Here is a 12,206-nt window from a genome sequence, read left to right as displayed (position 1 = left end):
AAAATTACGAGTAACAGATGCCCATTAATAATCTTGCCTTCAAAACTTTAAATGTCTATTGAGTATTTCTAGAAGCTTACAGGATTTTTCTTAATCCTTTTTTTTTTTTTTTAAGATTTTATTTATTTATTCATGAGAACACACAGAGAGGATTGAGAGAGAGAGGCAGAGACACAGGCAGAGGGAGTAGGAGGCTCCATGCAGGGAGCCGACGTGGGACTCGATCCTGGATCTCCAGGATCACGACCTGGGCCGAAGGCGGCGCTAAACCGCTGCGTCACCCAGGCTGCCCTCTTAATCCTTTATGTTCCAAAATTCCATCAGGAAAAATGTCACAGCATTGAGGGAGCCCATTTAATCTGAAAGCATACCTTTCTTTAGCAAAGGAAAAACTCTGTTAGTTTTTGGATCATTTTATCAACCCTGTCATCTTTTCATGTTCTTAAACTCCTGTTAGACAGATTGGTGGCCATGTGGATCTGTCCTGTGTCTTCTCTCATTTTTTAATGTCTTTATCTCTTCTCCATTTTGTGAGGTTTCCTGAATATTTCTATTGCAGTCATTTAAAATTTCTAGATATTCTCTAGTTCTAGAATCCCATTCTTGTTTTGTGTCCACAGGACTCTCCTGTAGCTTTAAATATCCATAGCTCTATATGCCTGTTCCTCCCACGGGTGTCTCCTAAAGGGGAGAGCAGTTTCCGTGTCCTGTGAATGGGAAAGTCACACGGTGGGTGGACAGGTAGGCACCCCGACTAGGGAGCGGGCTGGAGGCCTCCACCTTTGCCAAAGCTAGGAAGGCTTCTTTCTGTGTGTGCTAATCTGCGTAAACTCCTTACTGTACTTCTAAAATTTTCTTGTGATCAGACTTAGACCTTGATCTTTTATGTATTTTTTTTTTTTTTTAGTGATCTCTGCACCCAGCAGAGGGCTCAAACTCGTGACCCCGAGATCAAGAGTCTCCTGCTCCTGTGCCTGAGCCTCTAGTCCGCCTTGCCTTTAGGTCTCTCACCCTTGATAGCCCTTCCAAGACATAGCTCCGACTTTTTTGGGACGTGTTCTCTGATCCTGCCCCAGGTAGAAACCACCTTTGCCAGCTTCTATCTAGGAGAGGGGAAAGTAGGGTAACCAGCACAGCTGCTTCAAAAGCCCCTGTTAAATGGACTTACCCTAACACTTGACCCCCTGCCCCCCCTGCCCTTTGTCTCTGTTGACTCAGCTTGGAGTTTCTTCAGAGGTCCCTTGGGAAGAACCATGTTTCATGTACTTTGGTAACTTGTGCTGGTTTTCCTCCACTCTGGTTTCTCTGCTAACGCCAACCTGCCCGTTTCTGCTTTCCTGGAACCTTGGGCACATTGATGGCATCCTTTCTTGTCTATTGTTTCATTCTTTTTAAAAATTTTGACACACATAGTTTATTCCTGAAAGCTCTTAGGAAGGAAAAGTGAATGTATGTTCTACTTCATGCCGAGTGACCTATTGAGTGTAACCTATCAATTCCCATTTTATTTTTTTAATTGTTTCAATTCCCATTTTAAAAATGAGTGGTAGGAATAGAGATTTTTAAAGCTGTTTACAGTTTTACTTCAGATTGTGGAAGATCATTCTTTTCCGTACATGTGCTTTAATTATTCAAGGGAGGCCATGGAATTTTTTTTTTTCTTTAACTTAAAGATTTTTATTATTTTTGTAAGAGAGCGAGCATGAGCAGGGGTAGGGGGAGAGGGAGCTGTAGGCTCCCTGCCGAGGAGGGAGCGGGATGCAGGACTGATCCCAGGACCCCTGGATCCTGATCTGTGCTGAAGGCCGACGCTTCACCAGCCAGGCCCTACCCAGGCCCTCAGGCGGTGGAAATTCGCACGTGAAGATTGTCTTCCCCTATTTCAAGTGACTGAAAATTTTTCATTGGTTTTATGAAATATATACAAACTGGCGATTGATTTCAGTGCAATATAATCTAGAACAGGGATCTGCAAACTTGTGCTGTAAGGTGGGAAATATTTTAGGCTTTGGGGCCCATGCATCTGCGTCCCGGCGACTCCGCTACCGCGCGAGTGTGGAAGGGGCCATGGACAACACGTCAGCTTACAGACACCGAAATTCCAATTTCCTATAGTTTCCCTTGCCATGAAATAGTATCATGGTGAATTTTTTTTCCCCAAACATTAAAAAATGTGCACGATCCGCAGCAGCGCAGGCGGGGCTGTGGTCGGTGGGCTCCGATCGCGCACGCGCACCCGCACCCGCACCCGCACCCGCAGCAGAGCGTTCCTTTGCATTCCCAGCTGTACAAATGGGCCGCTCTCTGGGGCGCCCTGTGGTAACGCAGGCTTCGTTTCTGAGCCGGGAACGGTTGTCCCGCCAGATTCAGTCAGTTTCTGCCTTTTCACCTCTCACCTCAGAGGACGCCGCGGGAAGAGCCGGGCTTGTGGAGGCGGTGGGTCCCCTCCTGCGGGGCGGGGGGCTGCCTCGGGGGGTCCCCTCCGGCGGGGCGGGGGGCTGCCTCGGGGGGTCTCCTCCGGCGGGGCGGGGGGCTGCCTCAGCCCGGCCTGCGGAGGGCCCCGCGGCTTGCCACGCTGGCTCGCGGGCCTCGTGTTCGTAGACCCGGTGGGTTGAGGGTCCCGGCCGGCCCTCCCTCGGCATCCCCGGCAAGGCCACGGGGTGGCGCCGCCGCAGCCGCCCCCTCAGGCCCCCTCCAGGGCCGGGCCCCAGCTCTTGTGCCATCCGGAAACGCTGCGTGCCCACCCCTCGCCCCCTCTCCGACCCCTCGCGTCCGTACGTTTCTGTACGTTTCTGTCAGACGGCGCTGGACGGTGGGGGGCGGGGGGGGGGGCCGACCCCGGAAGTGCGCTCGCCGAGTGGGACGGGAGCGACCCTTCACTGACCTGAGGGTTCCCGGGGCGTCCAGGGGAACTGCGACCTCACGGTCACCCAGTGAAGAGAGCGTGACCCCCACATGAAGAAACGAGGACAAAAGAGGCGAATAACTGGTCCGGGATCCTGTTCGGAGGAGGAGGAGCTGGGAGTTGAAGCGAGGCGGCCCAACCTGCGTGCCCGTGTCTAGGGCTGTGTTCGCGTCTGCTGAACTGTAGCCTGATGTGGGTTTTTTTTTTTTTTTTAAGATAATTTATTAATGATAGACACGGGGGGTGGGGGGACAGAGAGACAGGCCGAGGGAGAAGCGGGCTCCCTGCAGGGATCCCGACGCGGGACTCGATCCTGGGACCCCAGGGTCACGGCCCGGGCCGAAGGCAGGCGCTCACCCGCTGAGGCACCCGGGGATCCCTGCAGCCTCATCTTACCTGAGAAAAGTTGGAGCTTTGGTCACAGGACTTTCTGTACTAACGGACTTGCCTGCTAAGTGTTCTGTGCGGCCCGTCACGGTCAGTCAGCGGTGCTCAGCAATAGATTTGAAGACTGGACACCGACTACAGTATTTAACCCCCACCGGAAAATAGTATCTTCCTAAATTGGCCCTTAGTCCACAGGATCCAGGAATTAATGTGCTTCACGTCCACAGTCCTACACAAAGTTTGAAGGTGATCATGTGCATGGACCAGGTGGGCCTCCGTACTAACACGGAGAGAGGGCCCCAACTACGATCTCACAAAATTCTAGAAAGAGTTATCTTTCACAGGGTCTTGAGACAAGTGACTTAAACTTGTGAGCCTTAGTGACCTCATCCCTGAAAGAGCCCAAGGAGTTCTTAAGACCCTAACAGGTACCACGGTCCTCCATCAGCGTGAGGCAGCTCCTCTGGCAGTGTTGACAGGATTCCGTGGCACTTTGCTGTCTCTTGGCATCTTTAATTTTTTCTTTATTTTTAAAATTTTAAGTCCAGGATAGTTAGCACTTAGTGGTGTTATTAGTTTCAGCATCTTTCCTTTTATGGGCTAGGTATTTGAGGAAGTAAAGGAGGTAGACACAGTCCCTTCCCTCTTGGAACTTAGAGTCTAATAGGTAAAGGACCAGGATTGTGGTACAAATACCAAGGACAATTTAATAAGCAAAGCTAACCAGGTGTAAGAAAGAGGGCTTGGGGGATCCCTGGGTGGCTCAGCGGTTTAGCGCCTGCCTCTGACCCAGGGCGTGATCCTGGAGTCCCGGGATTGAGTCCCGTGTCGGGCTCCTGGCATGGAGCCTGCTTCTCCCTCCTCCTGTGTCTCTGCCTCTCTCTCTCTCTAGGTCTATAATTAATAAATAAATAAATAATAAATAAATAAATAAATCTATCTTTAAAAAAAAGAGGGCTTGATTGATAAAGCTGCGCAGGCCGGGAGGCCATAAATCTTTATTGATTTCTTCAATAAGTATTAGATAAGCATCCAGGCTGGTCATGTTGCTCGTCTTACCGGTGTTAGCACTGACTGGTCCTGAAGGCCACGTTTATCCGGGAAGCCTAGTGGGAGTCTGCTGCTGAGCCAGCTGGATTTTCTGGAATGGTTCAACAGTGGCCAGTAGATGGCAGCAGAAGTTTGCCGTTCCCCCAGCCTTCGTGTGACGTCTGTCCTTTACAGTTCCGTGTGCTCTGTCGTGTGAGGTTTTCTTGGGCCGAGGTTGGTCAGCTCCAGCAGCTTCCCAGGTGTGTATGCAGATTACCTTGGGGTTTGTTTGGTTTGGGTGTTTGATCTGTTTTTTTTGGACCAAGTCACAGATTCAGGAGACGAAACTCAAATTAATTGTGAGAGAAATTATTCACAGACTGAATTGTTCGGGCAAAGGCCAGGATATGCAACTGCTGGGTAACTCGAGACACACTGCGTGGAGAGAGATCTTTCTGGTGTGATTTCTCGGTGCTGTTAGGATGCTTGGAACGGAAAGCCTGGTCAGTTGGGGTCTCAACTGTTAGCGTTCTCATCCAGCGTCTTGATTATTGATGTGAAAGTGTTTCATTAAACCCCGTTCATTTCCCTCTGATGGTTGACACCTGGGAGCTTGTGTTGCGGTCTCTGCCTATTGCTTCAGAAGCACATATAGTTAGTTGGTGACATAAAGAGTAAACGTGTGTTCTGTATTTTACTGATTAGCCCACTTTTGCTTTGTTTTCTAGGAAAGAGATGAGTAAACGGGTGTTGTTTACATACTGCCACTGTACTTCAGGAATCTAAATCTCAATTCTCTGGCAAATCTTTAAAGGCTATTATGAAAGAGGGAAGATTTATCTGTTCTATAAAATAAGATAGCAGCGAGGCAGTATAGGGTCAAATAAAAAATACCCATCTCCACAAATACATGTAAAACCCACCTAGAAGGCAGTATGAGTGCCAAATAAAGTTTAACAGAGGTTTTGGCAAGATTTTGTACTTTTCAACATCTTAATTATCATAGGGATGAATTATTTGTGCTATCTCACCTGGGGAAATTGGCTTTGGATGTTGAGCTGTTCTGAACCTTGGACAGTTTTCACAGAGCTCCATATAGCAACCCCTATTATGGCATAAAGCTAAGTTCAATGGCTTGAAATCTGTTTACGAATGGAAATAATTTTTTTAAATTGGTTCATACTCTAAAAGAAAAATAAACATTATCTTTTTAAAAACAGGTAAGAAACAATGAGAACTGTTACTAAGTTACTTCCTCATTGTGAAAAGGGCATAATAAGAGCAGCTACCTCTTAGGATTTGTAATGAGATTTAATTGAAAATGCAATCAAAGCAGGCAGAAGAATTTGTAAATGGTGCATGTTAAGGATTCAGTAATCCTTATTAGCTGCTGCTGGCATTTTTAGGATGGGGGGAAGAGAGAAGTGCCCCATATATTTAGCTTGCTTTTGTTTTCAAGATGACATAGCCTTATTACTACACTGCAGTCCTTATGTGGGTGGAAAGAGCACACGCACGGGCTTGCTTGCTCATGAGCAGTGGGGCTCAATCCCAGGACTCTGGGATCCTGGCCTGAGTGGAGGCAGATACTTAGTGGACTGAGCCACCAGGCGTCCCTAAAACAAATTTAGATATGTGCTTTGTGTTCACATGATTTAAGTGACATGTCTGCTTTCAATCTATTGCTTTTTTTTTTTTTTTTTAGATAAAAAAAAAAGTTTTCATTTTCTTTCCAGGAGATTGCCTTGTCTCCCAAAACAGGATGTCTGCACTTTTAAGGTGGTTGATCTAGAATAGAAATTCTCACTTTTTACTTACTGGATCCTTTTTTTAGTCTTAAATTTTGAGGGCCTAAAGAACTTTTGTTTATGTGGGTTATATTTGGTATACGTATCGATAAATATGTTAGAAAGTAGCACATGAGAAATGTAAAAATATCAAGTCACTTAATAAAATCAGTATTAAAATAAATAACTTTTTTTTGAAAGATTTTAGAGAGAGGCAGAGACACAGGCAGAGGAAGAAGCAGGCTCCATGCAGGGAGCCCGACATGGGACTCCATCCCGAGTCTCCAGGATCACGCCCTGGGCTGCAGGCAGGCGCTAAACCGCTGAGCCACTCGGGCTGCCCCCATAAATAACATTTTTATGGAAAAGTAGCTATATTTTTCAAAGCAAAAAAATTAGAAGAGTGGCATTGTTTTACATTTTTGAAAATCTCTTGAAGAAGTCTGGCTTAATAGGAGACAGCTAGAACTCTCATATCTGCTTCTACATTCAATAAGTTGTTTTGGTTAAAGTCAATGAAGAAGGGCAGCCCCGGTGGCACAGCAGTTTAGCGCCGCCTTCAGCCCAGGGAGTGATCCTGGGGTCCAGGGATCGAGTCTCATGTCGGGCTCCCTGCATGGAGCCTACTTCTCCCTCTGCCTGTCTCTCTCTCTCTCTCTCTGAATGAATGAATAAATAAATAAATCTTTAAAAAAAAGTCAATGAGGAAAATCCAGTCTCACAGGTATGTAGTTGGAAAAAAATTACTTTAAAAAAAATTACTTTTAACAGCATTTTTAGGTAATTTTGGTTATTTGTGGTAGTTTCTATGTTAGTAGTCATTTGCTACATGGTGCCGTTATCAATGAACTTTTTGTATTGTTACATTAAAATCAATGATATGTTGTTTTGAATTTTTTAATCCATGAGTGATTTTGTTATCTGTCATTTGGAAAATGTTGGTTACCTGGGTTATGCAGATCTTTCAAATATTATACAGTATCAGAAAATAGCATTAGTTAATATACTACCCATCTTCTCAGAAGTCTTTAAGTATTTTGAACCTGTCATGCCCCTGATGTCAGGTAAAAGTTTTCCAAAGTTTTCACTTGAAAAAAAAAATTTTTTTAAAGATTCTATTTATTTATTTGACAGCGCACATAGCAGAGGGAGCCACAGGGAGAGGGAGAAACAGGCTTCCCGGTATGGGGCTTGATCCCAGGACCCTGGGATCACAATCTGAGCCAAAGGCAGCCTCTTAATCGACTGAGCCACCCAGGCACCCCTCACGTGAAAATTTTTATCATTGATGCAAATAACTATCTTTTATTTTCCTTAAAGTGACAGGCTCACTTACACATTTTTTTAAAAGATTTTATTTATTTATTCATGACAGACACACAGAGGCAGAGACACAGACAGAGGGAGAAGCAGGCTCCCCACAAGGAGCCCTATGTGGGACTCGATCCTGGATCCTGGGATCACGCCCTGGGCCAAAGGCAGACGCTCAACTGCCGAGCCACCCAGGCGTCCCTCACACATTTTAGTGAAAATGCCTGATGTCCTTATCTGATTAACTATACTTGGTCAGGTTTACCTTCAGGTGAAAATGGTGCTCTGTGAAAAAGGGGGCTATTCATTTTGCAACTCAAGTACTTTTCTGTAAGACATTGAATTTTGGTATGCAGCAAAAGTGCTTTATACGTATTTTCCATTGTCACATATAAAAAGACACATGTTATCTGGATGCCTGGATGGCTCAGTGTTTGAGCGCCTGCCCTCTGCTCAGGGTGTGATCCTGGAGTCCTGGCGTGGGGTCCCACCGAGCTCCCTGCAGGGAGCCTGCTATCCCTCTGTCTCTCATGAATGAATGAATAAATAAATAACCTTAAAAAGACATGTTATCAAGGTTCCAGATTTAACAAAAATACCACTGCCTCATTAGGGATGTTTTTAAGTAAAACTGACTTTTTTAAAAAACTGAGTGTGTGTGGTGGTGAAGAATACTATGGCTACTGATGGTCTGATGCCAATGCTTGATTCATGTTAAGGCAAAAGCAGTTTTAACATGTTCGTGGATAAACAGAAAAATGGTGTATTAGTATTATTATGAAAGTAAGAGTCACGCATACCTTTAAAAGGGTCTCAAAAAAAATAAAAGGGTCTCAAACATCCCCAAGGGTCTATAGGGCACCCTTGGAGAACCGCTGCTAGAACAGCTTCATTAGTGGGCTGTTAACTCAATTTCATTGGGTCAAGACCAGCATTCCTGCATAAGAAATAATCATTTTGTGAAGCTCATTAGATATTTATATATGCCACGGTGTGTACTGAGTTGGGAACATAGGCTTCATTTGTTGCTTAAGTTTTTACGTTGGCTTAAAATATGTATCCTACCAAGTTATACATATAAGTATATAAATATTCATATGCATTTATTATATATGCTCACAGAGTGACATGTGAAATGACTTTTTTTAATGACATTTTTAACCTAATGTGTTCATCACCACAGAAATGCAGTATCTGCTGAGGAGTGATTAGACAAGGCATCGGGACCATCTCAGGCCACAAATAAATGCAGGGGATCCCTGGCTGGCTCAGCAGTTTAGTGCCTGCCTTTGGCCCAGGGTGCGATCCTTGAGTCCCTGGATTGAGTCCTGTGTCGGGCTCCCAGCATGGAGCCTGCTTCTCCCTCCTCCTGTGTCTCTGCCTCTCTCTCTCTCTCTCTCTCTCTCTCTCTCTCTATCACAAATAAGTAAATAAATAAATGCAAGCAGAATTCCTTAGATGTAATGTTATATTTTATTTAAAAATGCTTTAGATTCCTGTCTTTATTTTATCCTCACAATAATTCTGGACATATGAAGATATAAAATATATGTTTGTAGCATGGGGGAAAAGCAGCTAGATGGCAGAGATAGCTAAATGGTTAGCTAATGGCAGACAGCATGTGGAAAATCAGAGTCCTACAATATACGTGTCTGTAATTTATCTCTATCTGTACACCTGTGTGTATAGTCAGTGAAACATGGATTCATCCTGAGACTTCTGACTCTAGCTCAGTACGGCATAATTCATCCTGGCTTATTTCCTTATTTCCTTTGTCTGTAACTTGCCTCTTTCAGTGAGAAATATGGTTCCCACCCTCCACTGTCCGCCCCTTCTTCAGCCCCAATGTGTATGCGAAGCAGTTCTGGAGCTGTTAACACCTGCCACCCCCGTGAGAAACTTTCCTCACTGGAGTACAGTTCCTTTAGGCTTGAGCTGGGTAGTTAGTTTCCCATTAAAACGCTGTTTCCCGAAATTACTCAGATCACAGCTCTTTTTTCACTTGAATCCCTTTTGTAAGATTGCCATACATTTGTACTACAGTTAGGTTCGTATGTCGAAGTCTACATTCTGTCCTGATTGTTCCGTCTTCTGATTGGTATTTTCAATTTGTGCATGTTAAAGTTTCTTCTTTTTGATGGATGGTTGTATGGATTTTGACGAATGCATGGGGTTGTGTATATCCCAGCCTAGGGCCGTACAGAGCAGTTCCCTCACCCTCAAAATTCCCCTAGTCAGCCACCACTGTCCCCCTACCCCTGCCCCCCCATCCTCTGGCAGCTACCAATCCAGATAGTTTTGCCTTTTCCAGAATGTCGTATGAACAAAACCATATAATATGTAAGTTTTAGGGTCTGGCTTCTTTGATTTACAAAATACATTTGAGATTCATCCATGTTACATGTATGAATCTTGCAAATCAACAATTTGTTCCTTTTCATTCCTGGATACTGTTTTATTATTAGGATGTGATGTGCTGCAGTAGTTTACCATTCCATGGTGAAGGGCATCTTGGTTGCTTCCAGTTTGGGGCAGTTATTAATAAAACTGCTTCCTAACGTTTTTGTACATATGTTTTTTGCATGAACATAAGTTTTCAGGTTACTGTAGGTAAAATACCTAGGGGCAGGAGTTCTGGGCCATATGGTTAGTCTTGTGTTTAATTTATAAAAACCTTGGGGATCCTTGGGTGGCTCAGTGGTTTAGCGCCTGCCTTTGGCCCAGGGCATGATCCTGGAGTCCCGGGATCGAGTCCCACATAGGGCTCCCGGCATGGAGCCTGCTTCTCCCTCTGCCTGTGTCTCTGCCTCTCTCTATGTCTATCATAAATAAATAAATCTTAAAAATTATAAAAACCTGCCAAACTGTCTTCCAGAGGGGCTGTTCATGGGAAGCAATAAATGGCAGTTTGTGAAGGAGTGGTATCATTTCTTATTTAAATATTTGGAGGGATCCCTGGGTGGCGCAGCGGTTTGGCGCCTGCCTTTGGCCCAGGGCGTGATCCTGGAGACCCGGGATCGAATCCCACATCAGGCTCCCGGTGCATGGAGCCTGCTTCTCCTTTTGCCTGTGTCTCTGCCTCTCTCTCTCTCTCTCTCTGTGTGACTGTCATAAATGAGTGAAATTAAAATAAATAATAAATAAATAAATAAATAAATAAATATTTGGTAGACATACCAGTGAAGCATCAGAGCCTGGGCTTGATAATTCAGTCTCTTTGCTGCACTAATTGAACTACTCCCATAGAGCTTGAGGGGCTGGGGGGACTAGCTCTGGTGCAGGAGTATCGCAGATTATACTCTTCTTTCCTGAAGTCCAGAAGCTCCCATGAATATCAAAGCTCCTTTTTGCTGTATGCCTTTGATCCATATTCAGAGCGTTGAAATGGTTGGTTTTGAGAGTTCTCCTTAGGTTTATAGAGCTTTGGGAGGAGAGGGATTTGTGGGCTCCCGCATGCCCATCAGGTCCAAAGTCTCCTGCTTCTGTGGTTTTCCCTTTATTGTATCGCCATTAGCAAACAAGCATGTATAATAATAGCCTCCAAAAATTCTCTTGCCTCCATCCCTAGCCACTGCTCCATTTCTCTCGACTCTTTCAGGGCAAAATTTCCTCAGATTGGTTCTCTGCTCTGTCCTAGCTCCTCTTTTCCCCACAACTCCACCAAAAATTGAAAATTGCTCGTTAAAGCCACTGAAGTTTTCCATGCTGCTAAATCCAGATGGTCTCAGACTTCATTTTCCTGGAACTGTCAGTAGTGTTTGACACTGGCGGTAACTACTTCATGGATGAAACACTTTGTTTACTTTGTTTCCAGGAAGATCATGCTCCCCTTCCTCTTCTCCTGCTTCTCTGGCATGTCATCCTCAGATTTTCACCACATCTTCCCCAGTTTGCCCCAGAGCTCAGCCCTTAGACGTGTTTTCTCTCAACTCACTTCAGTCTCCAGTGTCCATGGACTTCTCCCAACCATTTATTTCCAGTGTACTCCTCTCTCCTAAGCCTCAGTCCTGTCTAATTGCCAAACTCCTATTTGGCCAACCATCAAATCTTCCTGGCTGGTACTGGCAGCGTCATCTTTCTAGCTGCTCTGCTGGCAACCTTCGGGACCTTTTTGACTATTTGTTTTCTCTCAGGCCACATCCAGGTTATCACTAAAACTTCATGGCTCAAATTAGATTTATTCAGAATCCAGCCACTTTAACGGCTATCATCACGACTCTAAGCCACCACTGTCTTTTGCCAGATGATTGTTAATTATCCTCTACTGGGTTTTCTATGTCTCCTCTTATTTTCCTGCAATGTAGTATATTTTTAATACATCAGCCAGTGAGGTTTTTTTTTATTTTTTATTTATTTTATTTTTTTTTATAGTGAGAGGAGGCATGGGGGAAGGGCAGAGGAAGAGAATCTTAAGCAGGCTCCCTGCCCAGCGTGAAGCCCAACGTGGGGCTTGATCTCACAACCCTGAGATCATGACCTGAGCCAAAACCAGGAGTCTGTCACCTAACAGATTGAGCCCCCCAAGCATCCCCAATGAGATTTTTTTTTTAAATGTAAATGAGATTCTTATTCCTGCTTACAGTTCTCCTGTGGCTTCCCATCTCAGATAAAAGCTCAGGTACTTTGAATGGCTTACAATGCCCTATAATCTGCCCTCCTGTCCTTACTGTCTCACTGACTTCCTCTCTCATTCATTCTGTAAATCATTTCAGTGTGTTCCTGTTTATCAACCTTGCCAAACATGTTCCTTTCTCAGGGCTTTTGTATTTGCTGTTCCTTCTGTCCAG

The 12,206-nt window shown here is 44.9% G+C and overlaps 1 protein-coding gene across 6 annotated transcripts in view; it reads left to right on the top strand.

The window, feature by feature from the left end:
* The window catches only part of NOCT (nocturnin), a 29,276-nt gene that overhangs the window by 6,410 nt on the left and 10,660 nt on the right, over positions 1–12,206 (top strand). Inside the window, exon 2 of one of the 6 annotated variants that reach the window (XM_072788367.1) lies at positions 908–1,076. The exons of 2 other annotated variants lie outside the window; for them this stretch is intronic. Coding sequence is in view for 2 of the 4 variants with exons in the window: in XM_072788363.1 (XP_072644464.1) it covers positions 2,172–2,436 (265 nt within the window). In the remaining 2 variants the exon portion in view is untranslated. Of the gene's footprint in view, positions 1–907; positions 1,077–2,156; positions 2,437–4,423; positions 4,582–12,206 lie in introns of those variants that run through there. 3 more of the 6 variants (XM_072788363.1, XM_072788364.1, XM_072788366.1) reach the window with 3 other exon arrangements.

The sequence above is a fragment of the Canis lupus genome, chromosome 20 (assembly GCF_048164855.1).
Source record: "Canis lupus baileyi chromosome 20, mCanLup2.hap1, whole genome shotgun sequence".
Taxonomy (NCBI): domain Eukaryota; kingdom Metazoa; phylum Chordata; class Mammalia; order Carnivora; family Canidae; genus Canis; species Canis lupus.
This window is presented reverse-complemented; position numbering and strand designations above follow the sequence as displayed.